Raw genomic sequence first — 24700 nt, 5'->3', positions numbered from 1 at the left:
AAAGAGGTTTTTGCCTGCTTTCTCCTCAAGGATTTTGATGGCTTCCTGTCTTACATTGAGGTCTTTCATCCATTTTGAGTTTATTTTTGAGTATGGTGTAAGAAAGTAGTCCAGGTTCATTTTTCTGCATGTCGCTGTCCAGTTTTCCCAGCACCACTTGCTGAAGAGATTGTCTTTATTCCATTGGATATCCTTTCCTGCTTTGTCAAAGATTAGTTGGCCACACGTTTGTGGGTCAATTTCTGGGTTCTCTATTCTGTCCCATTGATCCAAGTGTCCATTTTTGTGCTAGTACCATACTGTCTTGATGATTACAGCTTTGTAATATGGCTTGAAGTCCGCTAGCTATGGGTTTTTTATGAATAATTTTTATCAAGCTGAAAAAGTTCCCCTCTATTCCTACTTTAATGAGAGTTTTTATCATGAATGGGTGTTGGATTTTGTCAAGTGTTTTTTCTGTATTTATTGATATGATCATGTTATTTTTCTTTTTTAGTCTATTGATATGATGGATTACATTGATTTTGAATGTTAACAGTCTTGCAAACCTGGGAAAATTCCTACTTAATCATGGTGAATAACTCTTTATATATTGTTGGATTATACATGCTAATATTTTGTTGAGGACTTTTGCATCTATATTCACGAGAGATATTGGTTTTCTTTTCTTGTAACACCTTTGTTTGGTTTTGATATTAGGGTGATGTTGGTCTCATAGAATGAGTTAGGACATATTCCTTCTGCTTCTATCTTCTAGGAAACATTGTAAAGAGTTTGTATAATTTCTTTCTTTTTTATTTTTTATTATTTTTAAGGTTTTTAAAAAATTTATTTATTTTGAAAGATAGAGAGCAAGCAAGCAGAGGAAGAGCAGAGAGAGAATCCCAAGCAGGCTCTGTGCTGTCAGCACAGAACCCGACGTGGGGCTCAAACTCACAAAACTATGAGATCATGACCTGAGCTGAAACCAAGAGTGGGACGCTTAACTGACTGGGCCACCCAGGTGCCCCTGTATAATTTATTTCTTAAATGGTATAATTCACCAGTGAATCCATCTGGGCCCGTGCTTTTGGTTTTGTAAAGTTATTAATTATTGATTCCATTTCTTTAATAGATGGAGGACGATATTTATTTAAAGAGAGCATGTGCGAGTGGGGAAAGGGAGAGAGAATCTTAATCAGGGTCCACACCCAGTGCAGAGCCCAACGTGGGGCTCGATCTCATGTCTGTGAGATCATGACCTGAGCCAAAATCAAAAGTCAAACACTTAACCAACTGAGCCACCCAGGTGCCCCAATGTAGGACTACTTAGATGTCTATTACTTCTTGGGTGAGCTTTGGCAGAGTATGTCTTTCAAAAAATTGGTCCCTTTCATCTTGGCCCTCAAATTTGTGGGTACAGAGTTGTTCATAATAATATTCCTTTATTTTCCTTCTAATGTGCATGGGATTTGTAGTGATGTTCCTTCTTTCATTTATGGTATTAGTAATATGTGTTTCTTTTCTTAGGTAGTCTGGCTTTAGGCTTATTGATATTATTTATTTTATCAAAGAACCATATTTGGTTTTGTTGATTTTATTGATTTCTTATTTTCAATTTCATTGATTTCTGCTCTAATTTTTATTATTTCTTTCTTTTGTTTACCTTGGATTTAATTTACTTTTCTTTTTCTAGTTTCTAAAGGTGGAAAATTTTATTGAATTTAGACCTTTTTTCTTTTCTAATATGTGTATTTGATGCTGTAAATTTCTCTAAGTACTGCTTACACTGCATCCCATAAATTTTGGTAAGTTGTAGTTTCATTTAGTTCAAAATATTGTAAACATTTATCTTGCAGTTTCTTCTTTGACCCATGCATTATTCAGAATTGTGTTGATTAATCTTCAACTATTTTGAGATTTTCCAGGTATCTTTATGTTGTTTCTAGTTGTTTTTTTTTTTTTAAGTTTATTTTGAGGAAGAGAGAGAGAGGGTGCATGCATGGGTGGGGGAGGGACAGACAGGGAGAAAGAATCTCAAGCAGGCTCCACACTGACAGTGAGTAGCCTGATTCAGGGCTCTAACTCACAAACCATGAGATCATGACCTGAGCTGAGATCAAGAGTTGGACTCTTAACAGACTGAGCCACCTAGGAGCATTTTTCTTCCTAGTTTAATTCCATTGTTGTCTAAAATCAGACACTGTATGACTTCCATTCTTTCAAATTTGTTAAGGTGTGGTTTAAGGCCAAGTACATGGTCTCTCTTGGTGAATGTTCCATGTGAATTTGAGAAGAATATGTATTTAGCTGTTGTTGGATGAGATAGTCTATAAATGTTAATTCATCCAGTTGATTAGTGGTTATGTTGAATTCAACTATATCCTTAATTATTTTCTGCCTGCTGGATTTGTCCATTTCTAAGGGAAGGGTGTTGAAATCTCAAATAGTGAATTCATCTATTTCTCCTTGCAGTTCTATCAGTTTTTGCTTCACATATTTTGACGCTACTTTAAAGTGCATACACATTAAGGATTTTTATGTTCTCCTGAAGTATTGATCCTTTTATCATTATGTAATACCCCTTTTTATCCCTGATAAATTTCCTTACTCTGAAATTTGCTCTGTTTAGAATTAAACAGTTACTCCAGCTTTCTTCCGATTCGTGTTAACATGATATATCTTTCTCTATTCATTTCCGTTTAATCTATAAGTGTCTTTGTATTTAAAGTATGTTTGTTGTACATAGCATATAGTTGTATCCTGTTTTTTGATCCACCTTGATAATCTCTGTCTTATTTAAGGTGATTGTTGATAAGAGTTGGATTAAAGTCCACCATATTTTTTCACTGTTTTCTACTTGTTTCCATTCTTTGTTCCTATTTTTGTTTCCCTTGTTTATGCCTTTATGGTTTTAACTGAGCATTTTTATTATTATTATTTTTTTTAATGTTTATTTTTATTTTTGACAGAGACGGAGACAGAGCATGAGTAGGGGAGGGGCAGAGAGAGAGGGAGACACAGAATCAGAAGCAGGCTCCAGGCTCTGAGCTGTCAGCACAGAGCCCGACGCGGGGCTCGAACTCACAGACTGTAAGATCATGACCTGAGCCGAAGTCAGACACTCAACCGACTGAGCCACCCAGGCGCCCCTAACTGAGCATTTTATAGGATTCCATTTTCTTTCCTTCCTAAGCAGTGTGTGTGTGTGTGTGTGTGTGTGTGTGTGTGTAGTTTTTTAGTGATTATCCTACAGTTTGCACATTTACAACTAATCCAAGTCCACTTTCAAATAACACTATACTGAATCAAGAGTAGTGCAAGTTAATTTATAATAACAAAATAATCCTAACTCATCCCTTCCATCCTTTGTATCATTGCTGTCATTTATTTCACCTATACATAAATTTGTATAAATATATATATGCACATACATAATTGAATACATTGTTGCCATTAATTAGTTTGAACAAACTTATCTTTTAGATCAACTAAGAAAAACAAAAATGAAAGTTTACATTTTACCTTCACTTATTCCTTCGATGTCTTCTTTATGTAGTTACAAGTTTTTGATCTATATCATTTTCTTTCTCTCTGAAGAACTTCATTTAACATTTCTTGCCAGGCAGGTCTACTGGCAATAGATTCCCTTTTGTCTGAGAAAGTCTTTGTTTCTCTTTCCCTTTTGAAGGATAATTTCACAAGATACAGAATTGTAGTTTGGTCGTTTTTCCCTCTCAACAATTTAAATATTTCAGCCCATTCCCTTCTTGCTTGTATGGTTTCTGAGAAGTTGAATATAATGCTTTTCTTTGTTCCTTTATAGGCTGTCTTCCCCTTGTGGCTTCTTTTAAGATGTTTTCCTTTATCTTTGATTTTCTGCAGTTTGAATATGTTATGCCTACACTTAAATTTTTTTGTTTTTGTTTTTTTGGCATTTACCCTGCTTGGTATTCTCTGAGTTTCCTGGACCTGTGGTTTGGTGTCTAACATTAATTTGGAGACGTTCTTAGCCATTCCTGTTTCAGTATTGCTTCTGTTCCTTTCTTTCTTCCTTTTTCTTCTGGTGTTCCTATTACTTATATGCTACACCTTTTGTAGTTGTCCCACAGTTCTAGGATATTCTGTTCTGGTTTCTTTTTAGTCTTTTTTTCTCTTTGCTTTTCAGTTTTGGAAGTAAGTTTCTACTGTCATATCCTCAAGCTCAGAAGTTCTTTCCTCAGCCATGTTCAGTCCTCTCATGGGCTCCTCAAAAACATTCTTCATTTGTACAGTGTTTTTGATCATTAACCTTTCTTTTTTATTCTTTCTTAAAATTTTCATCTCTTTGCTTAATTACCATCTGTTCTTGCACGTTGTATACTTTTTCCTTTAAAGTTTTTGGTATTTAATCATATTAAAAAAAATTCCTGCTCTGACAGTCCCAACATTCCTGCCATATCTAACTCTACATCTTACATTTATTCAGTCTCTTTAAACAATTGTCCTCCTAGCACAGGAATGTGTTCACAAACCCAAAAAACTCTGTTTCTGGGGTTTTTATGGAGATATCATCATGCAGGCATGTTCAATTACTAACTCAATATTCAGTGCCTCTCACCTCTCTGGGGGTTTGGAGAGTTGGACTGGCATTCTAGGCTCCTAGTCAAGGCTTGATCTTTTTGCCCATCAGCTGCCATCCTGAATATATACAGGGGCCTGTCAAGAGTTAACATATGATGCTCTATCACTGAGAAAATTCCAAGGGACTTAGGAGCTTTGTGTCAGGAACCAGGAACAGAGGCAAAATATATATTCTTTTTTTTTTTCAACGTTTATTTATTTTTGGGACAGAGAGAGACAGAGCATGAACGGGGGAGGGGCAGAGAGAGAGGGAGACACAGAATCCGAAACAGGCTCCAGGCTCTGAGCGGTCAGCACAGAGCCCCAGGCGGGGCTCGAACTCACAGAGCGTGAGATCATGACCTGGCTGAAGTCGGACGCTTAACCGACTGCGCCACCCAGGCGCCCCTTATATATTCTTTATTGTACTACATATTTTAAAATATTTTTTGTTCCATTTTTTGCTTTTTTTCAGAAGTCATCAATTATGGCTATATATTTATATATATGAATATTTTTATGTCTTCCATATCTATCATTTCTTCTCTACTCTTTTTTTAAAATGAATATCCAGTCTGTGTTTTTTTTAAAGTTTGCTTGTTTGTTTGTTTGTTTGTTTGTTTGTTTGTTTTGAGGGTGGGGTGGGCAGGGGGGTGCAGAGAGAAAATCCCAATCAGGCTCCGTGCTATCAGGACGGAGCCCAATGTGGGGCTCAAACCCACAGCTGTGAGATCATGACCTGAGCCAAAACCAAGAGTAGGACACTTAGCCAACTGAGCCACCCAGGCACCCCCAATCTGTTTTAATTTTCTATTGTCTCAAAAATGTCTGTTTAAAACTGAGGGTGGATGGGGGGGTAGGAGGGAGGGGAGGGTGGGTGATGGGTATTGAGGAGGGCACCTTTTGGGATGAGCACTGGGTGTTGTATGGAAACCATTTTGACAATAAATTTCATATATTGAAAAAAAATGTCTGTTTATAGTTTGTTTGGATCAGGTTCTACACAAGTTTATAAAACTACATTTATTTAATATCCTCTTATCTTTCATTCTGTGAGTTTTCCTCCACTTCTCTTTTCGTTATTTATTGAAGAAATTATATCATTTGTCCTTAGAATTTTCTATAATCTGACTTTAGCTATTTGCAGCCTCATGATGCAGTTTAATAAATTCCTCTATTTTGCACCTCTCTCATTCTTATTTCCTATAAACAGAGCATGAGATATAGAGTCTTGATAAGATTTTTTTTTTTTTGGCAAGACCACTTCACATTACTTCCTACTGTATCATCTTCAAGAGGCATATACTATCTGGTTGTCCCACTATTACTGACATTAAAATTGATCGATTCATTCAGGTATATCAGTATGATCCATCCATAATAAAGTTCCATCCATAACAAAAGTTCCCTTTAACTTTTGTTCAAACTGATTCCTTTGGCACCCATTAATGATTGATGCCATGTTCCATTATTTCACTAGGGCTAGCACAATTATTCTTTTTCTTTTTTTTCATAGCTTCCATGTACAATATCTGTAATTCTTCTGTAAAGAATTCCCTTTCATCAATTATTGGGTCACCTTGAAATACAATTTATATAGGAAAGGCAGGAAAATGCTAATCTTTCCCCTCTTTCCCCAATGATTTGGTGACCTAGCAAACTCTAAAGATGACCAATGAGGGTTTTTCTTTTAGTATTGTTATGAATTTAAATTTTATGACACACAAACATACACATATATATTTCCATGTATACAATTATGTGCTTCAGTATATTACAGTCCTTACTTGTTTTGTTGCTCAAACCATCTTCTTTTTGCCAGAAGATCCCCTTCAAAGTTGGCTTCTCTGATAATTTTAAACTCTGTTCATTTTTCATTTCATTTGATAAAGCCAATTAAGCAAACAGAGCCAGCAACAGAATAAAGTGTAATATTTACCTAATGATTCTCTAAATTTTCACATAAGTAATTCTAAGTGTACCCTCAAATCCCCAGAGTCTGAAGAACATTCTGTTTTAAATAATTTACCCAACAGTAAAATTCATGCTCTAAGAGGATGTACTATATTTACCCTGTGATTTCATATACCCTATAATCATAAGATTATATTTCCCCCAGTCCTATGATATTATGATTTAAGAAGCTATTAGGAGCCTTCCTCAACATCAAATCAAATAATTATGACCAACATTGCCCTCCTTCTTCAGTTGGTAACATTTTCAAATATTTCCCACTCTATTGACTGTCTTTAGCCTACGAAATTGCTCAAATCTCTTTTTGATAACAAACAAGAAACAAAACTTTCCCCCAACTCTTCACCTGGCATTTATCTCGAGTATAGTCTCATCTCCTTCCTTCTCTTCTCAGCTAAGACTCTTGATGTCTCCATATCTTCCCTTACCAGTTCACTCAACAATTCATTCCAATGAAAAGTAATCTGATGACTATCAGTGATATACTCCACATTGCCAGTTCAGTTGAACCTTTTTTTTTTTTTTTTAATTTTTATAAGTCCTCTTGGATGAATTTACATTACTGATTACTTACTCCCTGTTCAAGACTCTTTGCCTTTTAGGCCACTCTCTCCTTAAATGTTAGTGCTCCCCTAGCCTCTGACCTCAGCAACATCTTCTTCGTAAACTCTCTCTTGGGGTAATCTCTTTATTTTCATAGTTTCAAATATAATCATTTTACTTAATGAGCTGTACTCCATGTGGTGCAGTCTCCCACTCTACTTTCAAAACTGCCCCATGAGCTTTCTTTGATGAAATCTCAGGAAAGAGCTAGAACTTCTCCAATTCCTCTGTCACAAGAACAAGCTTGTATCAGTCATTATAATTTTCAGGCCATCTAATGTTACATCACAATCTAAAACTTCACTTAAATGAAAGCTTCTCCCTACCTTCTCCCAGCTTAAGTCTGTGATGTAAGATTATCTGCTGAATATATTCCATTTAATTGTGGTAGTGACTTCTGTCCTTTTTGTCTCTCAGGCATTTCTTTTGTCATCTCCCCTCATTCTAGTATGAGAAGCTTCTTTCTTATGGGAGAGCTCATCACATGTGATTTGAGTGGGGCGGACTGCCTCCCCCCCATGCTAGGAGAGTCAGCCCAGGCCTAACCAATCAGAGTACCTCACCTCTCTCATCACTGATTTGTGAGAGATAGAGCTGATGAGAGCTAAGCTGATTGGAGGCCCTCCCAGATATTTGCTGCTAGAATTATCCACTAGGGCTAGTTAGCTGGTAGGATGAGTCTGCAGACTAGTAGCCATTTTGCTCACTACAAAGACTGACAGAAAAAGAGCCCTCCATATCAGCTGAGCCTCTGTTCTGAGGATTTTCTAGTGAATGCATTTGAGATATATTTTACAATTTCCCTAGAAAAAGGCATGACAGATGTCCTATAGTTAATTTAAAATCCTGAAGCATGTCCAAATGAATTATTTTTTTCTTCCCCTTCTACTTCCATTTCTTCTATATCTACCAATTCCCATATTTTCTAGTCAAAAAACCTGGCACTTAACTCTTTCCTTGTCCCCTTCATACAACAAATCTTAGTCCTATCTGTTACCCTGCCTAAATATCTCAAGAGCTCTTCCTTTTATTTCCCTACATGCCCTAGTCCAAGCCCACATCTTCCACTTATCAAACACTTACAATAGCCTCCTTTTATGATTTTTCTTTTCTGCTCTTACCTGACTAAATCTGTTCACTCACCAGAGAAGTCAGGGCAAAACACAAATCTGGTCTTCTACTTCCCATTTGAAAACATCTCACATTTGGCAAATGGTTTCTAAGATAAAGTCCAATCTCTTCATGAACCAACAAAGCCTTCCAAGGCCATGTTTTGCCTGCCTCTTGTCTCCCACCTCCTTCCATTAGTTTCAATTGGGCAATATCAAACTTGTTGAAAGCCAAACCTTTCAACACTAATTACATGGTTCCTGCTCCCTCTGCCCAGAATGCCTCTCTTTTACTGTTTTTCACCTCTGCAAGGTCCTTAGTTCTTCCAGAAAGTGGTCTTAAGCTCCTAGACAAGGACAAGTGCCCCCCACTTATGATCCCATAATAGCAAGTAAGTCGCTTTTTCCATATTCTATCAAAATCCTTTCATCTGTTTTCCTGATTGTAAGCAACGTGAGTATGGGGACTGTTTCTTACTCATTTTTAGATCCCCAGTGCCTGGCATTCAATATATGCTTTTCGGACAAAATTACCACAATTTTTTTATTTTGTCAAACTGTCTGAAAAGTCACAATTAGATATATTTGGGGGCATCAGATATTCTTGGTAAAATGTAAAATCCACATTGCCTATTAAATTTCATAGTTTAAAATGAATCAATTTGATTAGAGTTATTTTTATTATAAAACTCCATTGATATGGGTCCTTAAGAGAATAGATTTGGAAGGATTTTTTAAAGAATTCAATCCGTAGAGTTAGAGTTCCCAAGGTAGAATTCTGATTCTGCTATGGATAAGCATGTGACTTTGGCAAATTATTACCTAGCCTCTCTAGGCCTGTTTTCTTACCTGTAAAATGAGAATTGTTTTATGTATTTCATAGTGCTGTTTTAAAGATTAAATGATACAAGAAATACAAGTCTCTCTTGCATTGCCTATATGGCACATATAAATATTCAATCCCAAGTAGCTGGCATCATTATTATTAATAAAGGCAGGTCTGGAAGGATGCCACATGTGGGGAAGGACACTGGGTGGGGCTGGGAAAGGCAACATCCCAACCTTGAAACTTTGCTTATGGCAAGCTCAGTTCAAAGCACAGTCTGGTTCAAAGACCAGACTGCTCTATGTTCACAAGGGGTATGAAATTTGGGGATCTTGTCATAGGTATTTCTCAGTCACTGCCACACACACCCCACTTCTTATCTCTAGCCAACATGTCATCTGCCCACTGGAGAGAGAACTTGGAGTAAGTCAGAAGAAAAAGTAGGTATTGCCTGTCAACTGGATGGTGATATGCAGTTCACAAAGCTTCTTCACATTAATGATCTCACCTAACTCCACCACAAACCACGTGTTGGCATTTTTGTCCCTGTTTTACAGATGATGAAACAAGGTCCAGAAAAGTTTAAATGACCGATTCCAGGTCATGAAACTAAGAAGTAGCTGAGTTAGGATTCAAATGTAGGCCTTCTGATTCCTAGTCTAGAGCCTTTTCTGACACATGGTAAACAGAGATCAGGCAAAAGGGGGCATAAAAAAGGGATGAGAAAGTTAAGCAGGAGGGAAGGCCATAGGATGAAAAAGAACTATCTGGCAAGGACAAAATCAGTAGGGCTGCCATCCATCCTAAGCAGCAGAGAAAGGATAAATATGTTTTTGGGCAATGATGGCCTTATGAGCAGGTGAAAAGAGGGAGATATGAATTATGATGACACAGTTATGGAATTTTTTATAAGGAAAATCATTTATCTGGAAAGTTTTGAAAAAATAATTGACTCCCCATTTTACAGATGGAAAAGTCCAGACCGAGGAGATACCTACCCAGCCTTCAATCTCATATCATTAATGGGAGAGCCAGTCCAAAGACCAACCATGACTTACTGGTATGGATATATTAAAATCTTGAAGTGCTTTTATTTTTTAAAAAATAGCTTTATGGGGGAGGGGTGGGGGATGCCTGGCTGGGTCAATTCGAAGAGCCTGCGACTCTTGATCTCTGGGTCATGAGTTTGAGCCCCACGTTGGGTATAGAGATTACTTAAAAAAAAAACAATAAAAATAGAAATAAAAAGCTCTTTAGGGTATAATTTATATACCATAAACTTCACACATAATTGCTCAAAATGTTGAGTAAATTTATACACTTGGGTAACCATCATCACAATCCAGTTTCAGAACACTTCTATCACCCACCCCCCTAAAAAATAAAACACTGAAATACTTCAGTAGTGGTTAGTAAATAGCCACTTCCCTCAAACCCCCAATCAATCCTTCAATCCTCTGAATCACCCCAGATCTTCCTATAATCTAATTTCAGATACCTGGTCCACCGGGTAGGGAATATCCAGGCTCCTGCCCCAGCATTGAGCAGCTTCTGTTCTGCAGGGTTGGAACCTTTGCCACACCTGTGCCACATCTGTTGTAAAGTAACTTCAATATCACCCCTGGGAAGGATGAAGGCAAGCATATAACTCCTCTGGTTCCCAATCTGGAGCTTTTCACACAGGACCCTGCTTTTCAGAAACATAGGAAAATACACAAGTGAACAAAAGAAAGCAAATGCTATGAAATTATATCTACATAAAGGATAAACTGGTTTTGAAAGGTCAAGAGATTGAGCTGCTATCTATCATGACAGTTATCTCTTCAGTAGAGGTGTTCTTACCTTGAGGTTTATACACGTCTGCTATTGGATGAAGTTCTTCTGAAGGTCAGGTAACTCCCTGAAATACAAAATTTCACAGGTATGCGCATTTTTCTGTGGAGTGGGTCCATGGACAAAAAGGAAAAAAAAATAGGATAACTTGCTAAGAACATGTTTGATAAGAGGTTTAGGGGAGAAGCAAACCAGGAATGTGCTCAAGGAATGTAGACATGGGGAAAAGAATTCTAGCTAGAGGGACAGGTAAAGGGAAGAAAGTGAAGACGAAGTTCTCTTGATTCACAATTTTGTTTACAAACCAAATATGTATGTGAATCAACTATTTTTGACATATAGAATAAGTCATACATATTAGGTCATACATATAAACCATTTGTTATTTTGCTAATTTTCTTTGTCCTTTATTAATAGATTTCACATGAAATGACTAGTTTGGGTTACACTTTTTTTAAAAGGAAATTTCATTTATTTTTATGTTTTATTTTTGAGAGAGAGCAAGAGTGAGCATGGGCAGGGGAGAGGAGCAGAGGCTCAGCATGGAGCCCAACACAGGGCTTGATCCCATGACCCTGTGATCATGACATGAGCTGAAATCAAGAGTCAGACGCTTAACCGCCTGAGCCACCCAGGGTTATGCTTATTTTAAATTATCACTCAGGGACGCCTGGGTGGCTCAGGCAGTTAAGCATCCAACTTTGACTCAGGTCATGATCTCGTGGCTTGTGAGTTTGAGCCCTGTGAGTTCGAGCCCTGTGAGTACGAGCCCCACGTAGGGCTCTGTGCTGACAGCTCAGAGCCTGGAGCCTGCTTCAGATTCTGTCTCCTCCTCTCTCTGCCCCTCCCCTGCTCATGATCTGTCTCTCTCTGTCTCTCAATAATAAATAAATGTTAAAAAAAAATTATCTTAAAGTATCACTCTAAATTGTGAATATGGAATTTTTGCTACTTTATTAAATCCCATCTGTAGCTCAACTGGATTACACTAGCATTTTAAAATTGTTAACTAAGGCCCCCAGTATGTCTATATAAATTGCAGTGAAGTCAAATTCATTCCTAACATATTTATAAACATGATTTTTTAACTCAAAATAGTACAGCATTCCCATTGCATTTTATCTTAGACTTTTTAAGATAGTATTTTGGATATATCATTTAAATTTGATTATCTCTAGTAGGTACATGGAATTTGAAATCTGGAAGAAACCTTCAAGATTATGCAGCCAGACTTGCTCATTTTACTGATAAATAAGCCCAAAGAGATTAAGAGCCCTGATCAAGCTCACTAATGACAGAGGTAGGATAAGACTATAAGCATTGGATTCATAGCTTGGTGTCTTTTCCAACATCCAATTAACAAGCTGATGATTACTGAACTACCTACATTTCTTTGATGAGATCAGGCAGTAGGAGACTACGAATAAACCATCTGTGGAGACACAGACTCAAGTGAAAACTTCTCAATTCTACCTCTTCACACTCCAACAAGCATATTCTCATAGGACTTCTCCTAAGTCTCCAGTTTAGTGCATCACTAGAACTCAGACATTCATAAATCAGATTATATTATCAATATTGCAGTATTTGCCCCGTGATCACTTTATAGGTTCTTCAAGTTACTAGACTCTGGTTTCCCATATTTCCTCCCTTTTTCTGCCAGAAAGTCCAGCTGCTTTTAGTCCTCTGTATCACAGGCTCTGCCTTTGCCTTGGTAGGTAAGACCTCAGGCACATACATAGCTTGTGTATGTCCTCTTTTCTTTTGTCTTCCAGGGAGGTGGAGGTGGGGGTAGTTTGTGAGATGAGGGAGAATCACCTCCTTGAACATGATGGTCATTTGTAATTGACGTGGAAATCAAAAATTATCAAATACGTTTTATGTTTAAATTTCTCCAGTTGTCTCAAAAATATCTTCTTTACAGTTGGTTTGAATCAGGATTCCAACATTAAACATTTGCATTGGTTTAATACGCCTGTTGTATCTTTTATTGCAAATGGTGCCATTAAAAAGGTTCATTAAGGGTATGGGAAATCTTAATTTTATTATCGTTGAACTGTTTTCCAAAGGGATTGTACCCATTTCACTCCTATAGAGTTTATGAGAGCCTCACCTCCTCCTCCACTTTTGGTATTGTCAGACAGTTTGCCTTTTGCCTATCTGATACTAAGTCCCACACTGTAAAGAAATGATATGTGAGCCTAGTCTTCAAACACTGTATACTGAAATGTTTTAGATAAAAAGATTTCATGCTCCCTGGAAATACTATACACTTCACCCCATCTGAAAGTCATTGTTTTAGTTCCTGAGTACATCAGGATCTTTCTGTTACATATCAAAGAAAAAATGAAAAAGATAGTAAGCATATACTATTTAATATTTCCCAGGAAAGATATAGTTGGTACTGACTTATCCCTCCCATGAAGATCCTTTTTAACATACATATAACCCAAGGGACCAGATGTTGATTTTACTGTGAGGAGTGTTGTAAGGAATTCTGTAACTCCTTATTAGTATGTCATGGCAGGTTGTTGGTTCTGCTGATGTCATAATGCTTTGTTTGTGGGGGTCATCCGATGTCACTTATACTTTACGAAGACTCAGCTTTTTAATAAAATTAACTCTTGGGGTGCCTGGGTGGCTCAGTTGGTTAAGTGCCAACTTCAGTTCAGGTTATGATTCCGTGGTTCCTGGGTTCAAACCCTGCATCGGGCTCTACGCTGACAGCTTGGAGCCCACTTCAGATCTTCTGTCTCCCTCTCTCTCTCTCCCCCTCCCCTGCTCATGCTCTCTCTCTCAAAAATAAACAAACATTAAAAAAAAAAGCTAAATAAAATGAACTTTAGATGGTAAAACCTGACCTTCTGGAGAAATTTTCTGAGAACATAGGGATAAAGATTTCCAGAAGAAAATTTATCTGGAAAAGCTTTCCTCTTTCCTTGGGATATATGGGTTTTACTTACAAATGAAATGTTGACAACACAACTGAGCTGACACCAGATATGCTTCTGGATGATTCCTGGTTGCCAAGACCCTCCAAACATTCCTCAAGGACACAGTCATTTTGCACAACAAAGGGAAACCAGCCCATTTCTGGCAATAGGGTGGAATTCTAAGAGGAAAAAGCAAATCAATATAACTTCCTCTCCAGTGATGAAGAATGATTCATTTATATTATACTATAGAATAATCGGTCTTTTTAAAAGATCTTTTTCCTTTTTGAAAACACTTTAGAGAATTTCTCAGAGAACGTAATGATCTATCTTTAGGGGGAGAAGAATAACATCCTACATTGCTCTTATATTTAAAATCTTACAGAAATTTGCAAAAAGAGCCCAAGTTAATAAAATGATAGATTTTAAGCGTTCCTTCCGGTAAAGTAAAAGCATTCTATTCAATGTATCAGCCACCTAAATCTTTAAAAGAACATGAGGTACAAGCCTTTGGCTTCCATTTTCCTGTTAAAAACCAATGACATCTTCAGTCTTGGGATAGCTTTTAAAACTGTGGCTTCTGATAAATGTTGGCAGAACTGGTGCATTCCCAGAATAAATTCTGAATGCTCAGCTTTCCCTATTCAAAAACATCCCTGGGTCAAATGACTACAAAACTGCCCACCATGAAACAAGCTTTAGAGAAGTCCGGATGTGCTACAAGCTGTAAGTGTAAATTATAAAGTGCACTGGCACATTATGTCTAGGATCAAATCTCTATAAACAAATGTGAATGCCCTAACAACCCTATTACTGATACACGTGAAGTTTAAAACTGAGGGGCTGGGGTAGTGAGGAGACAACAGCACACAAACAAAAGAAAAACTTCCCTTTTCAGGCAAGTTTCAGCTCCATCCTTGCCTTTAAAATACCAAAGTGCTGTTTTGCTCTCAATTCTTGTCCCACTGTACAAAGAAATCTGTGTCTCTATCCCCCAAATTAGGAATATGAGAAGCTTTCCAGACCGTAAAGACCAGAAAGCAGCCCCGCAGGTAACTGGCCCCAAGGGTGTGAAAGCGGGCATGGTGGTGTGGAAAGCCACGCGAAAGGAAAAAAAATCTGTAAACCCTACACCTGTGGTTGAAAACAAACAAACAAGAACACCCCACGGGACTGGACATCATCAAAATCTCGGGGTATAGAGAGAAAAAAACAACCACCATGGCGAGATCAGAACCAGAGCGGCGTTTCTCAGACGACCAGGTCAGCAGGTGAGCTCGCCGGGCACGCCGGGGAGCTGGATGTGACTGAGTACCGACAGCGCCATTTACCGTGCTCTCGCCTGCCCCTCCCCCACGGAGGCCCAGCGCTCCAGCCAATCCCCTCCCGCCGTCCCCTTCCCATCGGAGGCCCCGCCCCCCGCGCCCAGGATGCTGGGCCCCCGCGGCGTGACGCGAGCACGGCAGCTCCGCCCCCTGCGTCTCTGGCCTCGCCGGCCTTGGGGGGATGGTTCCATCATGGCGTCAATGCAGGTGAGAGGAGTTTGCAGCATCTGGGCGGGCGAGGGAGCCGCCGAGAGAACGCAAGCGTTTTGTCAGGGGCGGCGTCTGGGACTCTGGGGCACCCGGGCGGGCTCGGGAGCGGCCCTGGTAGCCAGTCCTTTCCCAGCCTCAGGACGTTGGGGAGGGGTGAGAGAAGGCGAGAAGAAGGGCGGGGGAGGGGGGTCCTCGGTCGGTCGAAGCGGACACCAGCCGGCCGGGAAGTTGGGGGATAAAGAAGGCTAAGAGGGGGGGAAAGGGCGAAGTTTGGCGTTGGTTCGGCGACAGTGGTCTCGAAATCATCTGTCGTTCACACACACACACTGGCCTGTCCGCCCGCCGCAGGGATGCCTTCCTTCTTCGCGGTCCCCGGCCCAGCGGAAACAGCTGCTTTCGCCGTTGTCACTGGGGCAAGGGCGGCCCTGAGAGGGGCTGAGTGTGGGGTAGCTGAGAAGGCGGCTGGCTGCAAAGGCGCCTCGCGGCCTCTGCTCAGGCCTCCCACGCCCAGCTTCCCGGACTATTTGGCCCCTCGGCTCTCCTCTCTTTTGACTCTTAATCCTTTGCCCCGTGTATCTTCCTCTGTTAGCCTTCGCACTCTCAACGAGCATTAGTCCGGCAGCTCACTTTGTAGCTCTCCCCGAAGCTGCCCTTAGTCCATCAACATCATTTGCCGCCTAGTATGCAGTCTCCCCGAGATCTGAGTCACCAGCCCCCTTATACCTTCGGGATAGCTCGCCCTCAAAATTTTTTTTCTACGGTGCCCCACCCTTGTGATCGCGGTAAGGCTACAGCCCTTTGCCCTTCTTCCCCAGGTCTTCAGTGGAATCTTAGTTTGGTAGGAGGCGTTTATTAACCCGTGTCATAGCTACCTGAGTTAGCAGTTCATGGTTTTCTGGCTTTCCAACTTAATACATTCTTTTTTTCCCCAAGCCATGGAGTTTGGTGTTTTGTTTTGTTTTGTTTTCCAGGCAAAGATGGCAACCACAACTGCAGTTTTGTAAAGATTGACTGTGTTATCTATAGCTGCATTTAATTTTACAGTTGAAGACTAGCTCTAATGAAAGTATATAGGAAGAGAAGGTAGAACTCTTGTTTGGAGTGTCAGCTGAGTGCTTTTTAGAGTTTTGACATCATCTTAAAGAGACTGACATTTTTCTCAGAAGGATTTAGTGCTTTTGTTTCTAGAAGAATAAGCAAATCTCCCTATCCCCCCCTCTGTTTTTTCTCTCGTTTCTAGGCAAGATCACTTTTTCTTCTCTTTTCTGCATCTTCCTCTTTTGTGGACATATTTGCTTCACATTTACTTCTGTGCTTTTTCTTGTCTATTCCCTTTAAACTTATTTTCCGTGCGATATTTTTACTTTTGCTTCTCACTCTGGACTTTCCTTCAGAATAGAAAAATGTATATAACGTTCCTAGTTGAAGGGATGTCACAAAATGGTGCGGGGAAAAAAACAAGAACAATTTGAGGAAACATTATACTTTACACCAACCTCCCCAGAGACGTTAGAGAAGTTTCGTCATTTGAGGCCACAAAAGGAACTGTGGAACACTAGTTGAACAGTAGATAGGCTATATGACTAATTTAAGATTATTTGTATTAAGATTAAAAGTATTTGTTTTAAGACTAAAAATTAAGGTTAAATCCACAACACTTGTGAGATTGTATTTGACGGAGAATTATAGGGATAACTAATTGGTTAGATTTAGACTCCAGGGTTCTGGAAAAGGCAGATTTCAGTTTTTAAAAGAAAAAAGTACAGAACTGAGTCAGTACAGAACTTAATGGTGATAATCTTGGATTTTACATGGCGACTTAAGCAATAGAAAAAAAAAAATACTTGCCACTGCATTTTTCTGTGTCCCAAGTACTACCTCTGAGTATCTTATTACCCTTTATTCCTTAGTGTCTTCTGATTAGAGGAATGGAAAACTAAGGTTTCCTATTTTAGTTAAAATAAAACCTTTCCTTTTGTGTGTATTTTTGAAATACCTGATAAAGGTTTTCTGGTAGTAACTAGAAAAATAATTTTAATATAGATAAATCAAACTTCTGAAACACATTACTACTTTCAGTGTGTTTATTTTGTCTTTGGTGAACAAAATTTTTTCCTGACCATCTTAATAGCAAAAAAAGTTTTTTGTAAAGATTTTGTTTTTTTAAAGTAATCTCTACACCCAATGTGGGGCTCAAACTTAAAACCCCAAGATCATGAGTCACATGTTCTATGGACTGAACCAGCCAGGTACCCCTTAAATTTAACTCTTCAAAAAACTGAATTACATATAAGACTGCAACCAGATTATCAAATTTGTTTATTTACTTATCAATTATTTTTTAAGGGCCCACTGTGTCGGGTACTGATCAGGGTGCTGGAGATAAAGCAGATAAACCAAAGCAGATCAGGACCTCTGCCTTTGTGGATATAATAGTCTAGCTGAGGGAGACAGATAAGAACTAAATATTTAAGTTAATTGCATAGTATATTAGAAGGAAGGTGTTATTGCTTTGGAAGGAAGTTAGGAAATGGATATTTTGAGGATTTCAGTTAGGAATCCTTAGCTTAGGAAAAAAAGATACTATACACAAATGCTGCTCTGACCATGTCTTACCTAAAAAGTTTTCAGATTTCTTTATCTTACCCATACCAGGATATTATTGCTGCTGAAGAGATTACGTAAGCTGTGAGAGGAACTGTGTCTTAAAAACATAAATACTCTACAAATGTAGGATTTGATTACTTGGTAAAATGAAATAAGTCTTTAGGATCAATAACATCAAGTAGACTTTGATTTTCTCATTGGAGAATATTTTGAAGTTGAGGTTTTAACTTCTTTACTGTACCCTATCAGTGCCTCCCAGCCTTTTCTCAGGTGGTGGCATACCTAGGAAATAATTTTTGAATCAGGTACTAAGGTGGATGAAATAAAACATTGGTGATGAGTATCATCACATCTGTACAGGTCTGTACATCTGGCACCTCTGTAATGCTGGAGGTGCTGTCCGCTATCATATTGATAGAGTTGTTCTTCAGTATACAGTGCAGAATTGTGGTTTTCAAACTTATTTGAGCCTTTGAGATGTTCTTTCTCATTTTTTTTTTCTTTCCAACTGTTTCTTCCTAGAACAAAGTCACATATTACCAGGATAATGGTTAGATTATGTTTTAAGAAAACATTCTTAGAGAATGGTGGGTTTCTGGCAGTGCTTAACATTGGCAGGAGTTAGAGTAAAGAAATAGATCCACATTTAATTTTGATAGTTCTAGAAATGTTAAATTACTCTTGCAGATTTTGTGCATTTTTTCTCTCTTACCTAATGGGGACTTATTTATTAACTGTTGATTTAGCTAGATGAAGGAGATTAAGATTTAGAAACAGGTGGATTTTGAATGGGTGCTTCTTTTCAGAGGATTTAGAAAGAGTAAATTATTTTGGATTATTCACAACACTGCACTGGTCTTTACTCAAGTATCTGGCTGTAGTAATTGAGAGGTAGAATATGGGCTCTTACTGACATTTTTAGTAGTCACATTGCCTTGATGGACTCCATATAAGTATTTGTGATGTGAAGGGTTACAGCATAATCAAAGGTTAGAAAATTGACTCATCTTGGATCTTGAGGTTTACTAGGTACTGGGAACTTGGGGAGTATATATACCTAGAATTATAGTATCTGAGAAGGTTGATTGGATAATCTGGCTGGGAACAGGGCTGTCAGGGAGCTTTTAGGAGAAGCCAAGGAAAGGGGGAACAGAATAGAATTGAAGGTATTTTGTGTGAATCATAAATATAACTAGATAGTAGAGTTACTTGAGTAAAGGATAAAACTAAGGTAATCATCTTAACTTTCAAAGCAGTCATTGTGATACTTTCTTTTAGCTGTTAATCAATTACTGCTTAATGAGATGCCTTCTATTTTTATCCTAAAGTGTTTGGGTGTTTTATTTAACTTTTCAGGTCTCTTTCACTCCCATGGGCCATAGATCTCCCGAGAATAGGAAAAATACCTTTTCTCTGTCTCTTAAATGGGTGCATAGTGATTACAGCAAATGTTCATTGCTTGGCAAACCAAAAAGCGTTTCTAACTATAGCAAGTTCTGAAATAGTTTAATTCTATTTTACAGAAATCTTTTTTTTTTTTAGTTTTTAAAAATGTTTATTTTTGAGAGACAGACAGCATGAGCGGGGGAGGGGCAGAGAGAATGGGAGACACAGAATCTGAACCAGGCTCCAGGCTCCAGGCTCCAGGCTCCAGGCTCCAGGCTCTGAGCTGTCAGCATTTAACTGACTGAGCCACTCAGGCACCCCTGAGAATTTTTTTAAGCAATTCTGTAATAGTAAGGTTGAGGCCCTATAAAGGAATAATTTAAAATTCATATTTATATATATGTATTCCCCCAAAAGTTGGCTTATTTTCTTAGTTTATCTTTGCCATAATTTTTGTGTTTTGCAAAGTATACTTAACGTTCTTTCTAGATTCTTATTCCAACCTTGTAAAATGGAAATCAGATAATCCTGTTTCATTTTAGTAGAGACGAAGAGTAATCACTTATTTGGAACGTGACTTACCCCAAATTATGTAGCCACTGTGTGGTGAAGCTGTGATTAGATCTGTTAATGCTATGAAGTTGTAGGTTATTAACATATTAACAAGTTTGGCATTATAGAGAAATCATTGGGACAATTACTTAACTTTACAGTCAAGAAGTAAACATTTGCTAGAATATTTTATAGCTTCTATAGCTGAGAGGATAATATTCCCCATATTTTATAATATAAAGTTAATGCATCACATTTTAAAAAGAATTTTTTTATGCATGTACTTGTGTGCTGAGTAAAACTATGGCAAATCTTTACTGTTCAAAGATAGTTTTTTAAAAAAAATATGTTTATTTTTGGTTGAGCACAAGTGGGGTAGGAACAGAGAGAGGTAGATAGAGGACCCGAAGTGAGCTCTGTGCTGACACACTGACAAGCAGTGAGCCCAATGTAGGGCTCAAACTCCGGAACTGTGAGATCATGACCTGAGCTGAAGCTCAACCGACTGAACCACCCGGGTGTCCCAAGAGTCTTTATTAATCAAGGAGAATTTTTTAAAAATTTATTTTCAGTTTTATTCTTTTTTGAATGTTTATTTGTTTTTGAGAGAGAAACACAGCATGAGCAGGGGAGAGGCAGAGGGAGAAGGAGACACAGAGTCCGAAGCAGGCTCCAGGCTCTGAGCTGTCAGCACAGAGCTGGACACGGGCTAGAACCCATGAGCTGTGAGATCATGACCTGAGCTGAAGTTGGATGCTTAACCAACTGAGCCACCTAGGCACCCCAAGGAGAATTTTATTTTTATTTATTTAAAAAAAATTTTTTTTTTAACTTTTTATTTATTTTTGAGACAGAGAGAGACATAGCATGAACGGGGGAGGGTCAGAGAGAGGGAAACACAGAATCCGAAACAGGCTCCAGGCTCTGAGCTGTCAGCACAGAGCCCGACGCGGGGCTCAAACTCACGGACCGCGAGATCATGACCCGAGCCGAAGTCGGCCGCTTAACCCACTGAGCCACCCAGGCGCCCCAAGGAGAATGTTAAAAGTAGGGGTGATCTGGCATCTTTCTGCAAGTATAGTTTTGCATAGTATTTATCTAAATTGAACATTTGTTATGTGAATTTTATTTCTTTGTGTCATTGCTGTCTGCTTTAATTTTACCTACACAATACTTGTTCCTGTTTGTCAGGTGTTTTTAATAATTCTTCATTTGATAGCCTTTATTTGTGAATGCAGGTTTTGGGTCACCAACAAATGGTGCATGCCTTTGAGTTATTTTATTCTGATAAAAACTAACTTCAAAAAAAAAAACTAATTTCATTCAGTAGGTCTTATAAAACTTCATTAGAAAAAAATATAGGATCTGGAATCAGAAGACCTGGATTTAGGTTCTGTTTCACTACTTAATGTCTGTGTTGCACAGAAATCAGTGTGTCAAGTTAGTGGTTAAGACAAAAGCAGATTGATAGAGGTAAACATGTATGAAACTGCTTTTTTTGACTTTACTTCCCAAACCTGTTTTTTTCTCCTGTAGTATTCTTCATATTGGTACATGACAACTTTATTCATCCATTTGTTTAACCAGAAACCTTGGTTTCGTCCTATCCCATAGTCAAAACATCATCAAATTCTATCCAGCTCTACCTTCAGAATATATCCAGAATCCAACTGTTTGTCCTGTCTTCTGAATTACTTCCTGATGGAAATCCTTGTCATCCCTCATCTGGATTATATCAACAATCATAACTGATTTCCCTGCTTCTGCCCTTGTTCTCTTACTGTCTTTTCTCAGCCCATTATTTAGATTCTTTCAAAACAAAAGTCATATGTCACTGCACTCGCATCCCTGCTGTGGCTTCCCCGTTTTACTCAGAATATACAGTTGACCCTCCAACAATGCAAGGGTTAGTGGTGCTGACCCCTGCACAGTCCAAATCCATACATAACTGTTGACTCTCCAAAAACTTTACTAATAGCTTACTGTTAACTGGAAGCCTTACCGATAACATAGTTGATTAGCCTGTATTTTGAATGTTATATGCATTATATACTGTATTCTTTTTTTTTTTTTTTAAAGGCAATCTTTTAATTTTTTTTTTTCAACGTTTTTTATTTATTTTTGGGACAGAGAGAGACAGAGCATGAACGGGTGAGGGGCAGAGAGAGAGGGAGACACAGAATCGGAAACAGGCTCCAGGCTCCGAGCCATCGGCCCAGAGCCTGACGCGGGGCTCGAACTCACGGACCACGAGATCGTGACCTGGCTGAAGTCGGACGCTTAACCGACTGCGCCACCCAGGCGCCCCTATACTGTATTCTTAAAGTAAGCTAGAGAAAAAAAAGGAAAACCGTAAGGAAGAGAAAATGCATTTATATTACTCTACTGTATTTATAAAAAAAAAAAATTCATATGTAAGTGGACCTGTGCAGTTCAAACCCATGTTCAAGGGATTACACCTTAATCCAGAGTCCCTGTTAGGGCATAGAATGCCTTACATTATCTATCTTTTTCCCCTCCCTGCTCACTTACCTACAGACTCCTTTCTATTTCTACCTCAGGGCTCTTGCCTTTTTTTCTCTTCTTGGAGTCTTCACCTATTGGGATGGCTCACTTCCTTTATTTATTCTCAGATCTTTGTTCATATGTAGTTTTCTCAGAGAACCCTTCTTTTGACCACCCCAGTGTAAAATAGCTCTTCCATCCATGGCAGTCGTAATTACCCTGCTAAGTTTTTCATAGCCCTGACATACTATTTATTAATTTACTTACTGTTTTTCCTGAACATGACTCAATGCCTGGTATTTAGCAGGCCCTCAGTAAATGTTGAAGGAATAAATGAGCGTAGCTTCTGGATTCAGATAAACTTGGTTTGAATTGATTCTAGCCTTGCCACTTAATAGTTGTATAACCTTTTTTGCCCAATATGAAATAGGAATAATAAAATAATCATATGGGATAAAGTTGCAAATTACTTCATGTCATGGATCTTTAGAGGCTATAGGCCTCTTATTTTAAACTATAGTATCCCTATAAGATACTCACTTTTTAATTTTTTTTTAATGTTTGTTTATTTTTGATAGAGCGTGGGGAGGAGCAGAGAGAGAGGGAGAGACAGAATCCAAAGCAGGCTCCAGGCTCTGAGCTGTCAGCACAGAGCCCGACGCGGGGCTCAAACCCACGAACCATGAGATCATGACCTGAGCCAAAGTTGGATGCTTAACTGACTGAGCCATCCAGGCGCCCCCAGATACTCACTTTTTAAAAAAAAATTGTCTGATTCTTGCTCCTGTGTTGGCTATCAGTGGGAAAAAGCAGATTTCCTATATGATCCTGTGTCAAATGAGATCTCTCCTATTTCCACACTATAGGAGGGAGAGAAGAAGTATGGTTTCTAATTAGCATGTATGCTTGACTAATTCTCAAATTTTGAAGAGGATTAGCAAAGTAATATTTTGACTTTTTATAACAGTTTAAATGGCACATTCACATTTTTTTAAATTGAAATATAATTCACATACTATAAAACTTACCTTTAAAAAAATTTTTTTTTAATGTTTATTTATTTTTGAAACAGAGCATGAGCAGGGAAGGGGCAGAGGGGGAGACACAAAATCCAAAGCAGACTCCAGGCTGTCAGCACAGAGCCTGATGTGGGGCTCAAACTCACAAGCTGTGAGATCATGACCTCAGCCAAAGTCGGATGCTTAACTGACTGAGCCACTCAGGCGCCCCAGAACTTACCATTTTTATTAAAATGTACAATTCAGTGATTTTTAGTATATTTACAACCATCATTACTATTTAATTCATCCCCAAAAGAAACCTTTTACTTATTAGCAGTCACTCCCCATTCCTTCCCCCCTCCTCGACTCCCCTTCTCCTTCACCCCTGCCCCTCCAGATGAAAATCACTAATCTGTTTTCTGTCTCTTTTTGCCTTTTCTGGGCATTTCATATAAATGGAATCATACAATATGTGGCCTTTTGTAACTGGCTTCTTAGTATAATGTTTTTGAGGTTTATCCATATTGTTGCTTATATCAGTACTTAATTCCTTTTTATGGCTAACAGTCCATCTTATGGTTATACCACAGTTTATCCATTCATCAATTGATTGACATTTGGGTTGTTTCCTGTTTCCATTCATCAGTTAACTGGCAATTTGAATTGTTTCTACTTTTTGAATGCCACTATGAACGTTCATGTACATGTTTTTATTTGGCAGTGTTTTAATTTGTCTTAAGTATATACCTAGTAGTGGAATTGCTGGGTCATTTGGTAACTCTGTGTTTAACTTTCTAAGGAACTGCTAAGCATTTATGACAGCACCATTTTACATTCCCACCAGCAGTGTGCAAAGGTTCCAGTTTCTACACATTCTGGCCACTGTCTGTCCACTTTCTTGATTATAGCTATCGTAGTGGATGTGAAGTGATACCTCCTTGGTTTTTTGTTTGTTTGTTTGTTTTCTGTTTTTTTTTTTTTTTTTTTTTGACAGAGAGAGTGCATGTGCACACAAGCAGGGCAGGGGCAGAGGGAGAGAATCTTAAGCAGGCTCCATGCCCAGCATAGAGCCTGACTCGGGTCTCCATCCCATGAACCCTGAGATTATGACCTGAGCCAAAACCAAGAGTCAGACATTTAACCGACTGAGCACCCAGGTGCCCCTCTCCTTGTGGTTTTGATTTGCATTTCTCTAATAACTAAGGATGTTGCGCATCTTGCGTTTATTGGTAAATTTCTTGGAGAAATGTCTAGC

General features: G+C 38.6%; 1 protein-coding gene across 2 annotated transcripts in view; it reads left to right on the top strand.

Moving 5' to 3' along the window:
- Positions 1 to 15289: 15289 nt before the first annotated feature.
- UBE2W (ubiquitin conjugating enzyme E2 W) overlaps positions 15290 to 24700 on the top strand; it is a 70703-nt gene continuing 61292 nt past the window's right edge. For both annotated transcript variants that reach the window (XM_047074047.1, XM_047074046.1), the window contains exon 1: positions 15290 to 15391. In XM_047074047.1, the coding sequence (XP_046930003.1) occupies positions 15290 to 15391 (102 nt within the window). The remainder of the gene's footprint in view (positions 15392 to 24700) is intronic.

The sequence above is a fragment of the Lynx rufus genome, unplaced genomic scaffold (genome assembly GCF_022079265.1).
Source record: "Lynx rufus isolate CCGP_SWC_20201006 ecotype Redwood Valley unplaced genomic scaffold, mLynRuf1.p SCAF_12, whole genome shotgun sequence".
In the NCBI taxonomy this organism is placed as follows: Eukaryota; Metazoa; Chordata; class Mammalia; order Carnivora; family Felidae; genus Lynx; species Lynx rufus.
Note: the sequence above shows the minus strand (reverse complement) of the source record. Positions and strands in the feature narration are given on the sequence as shown.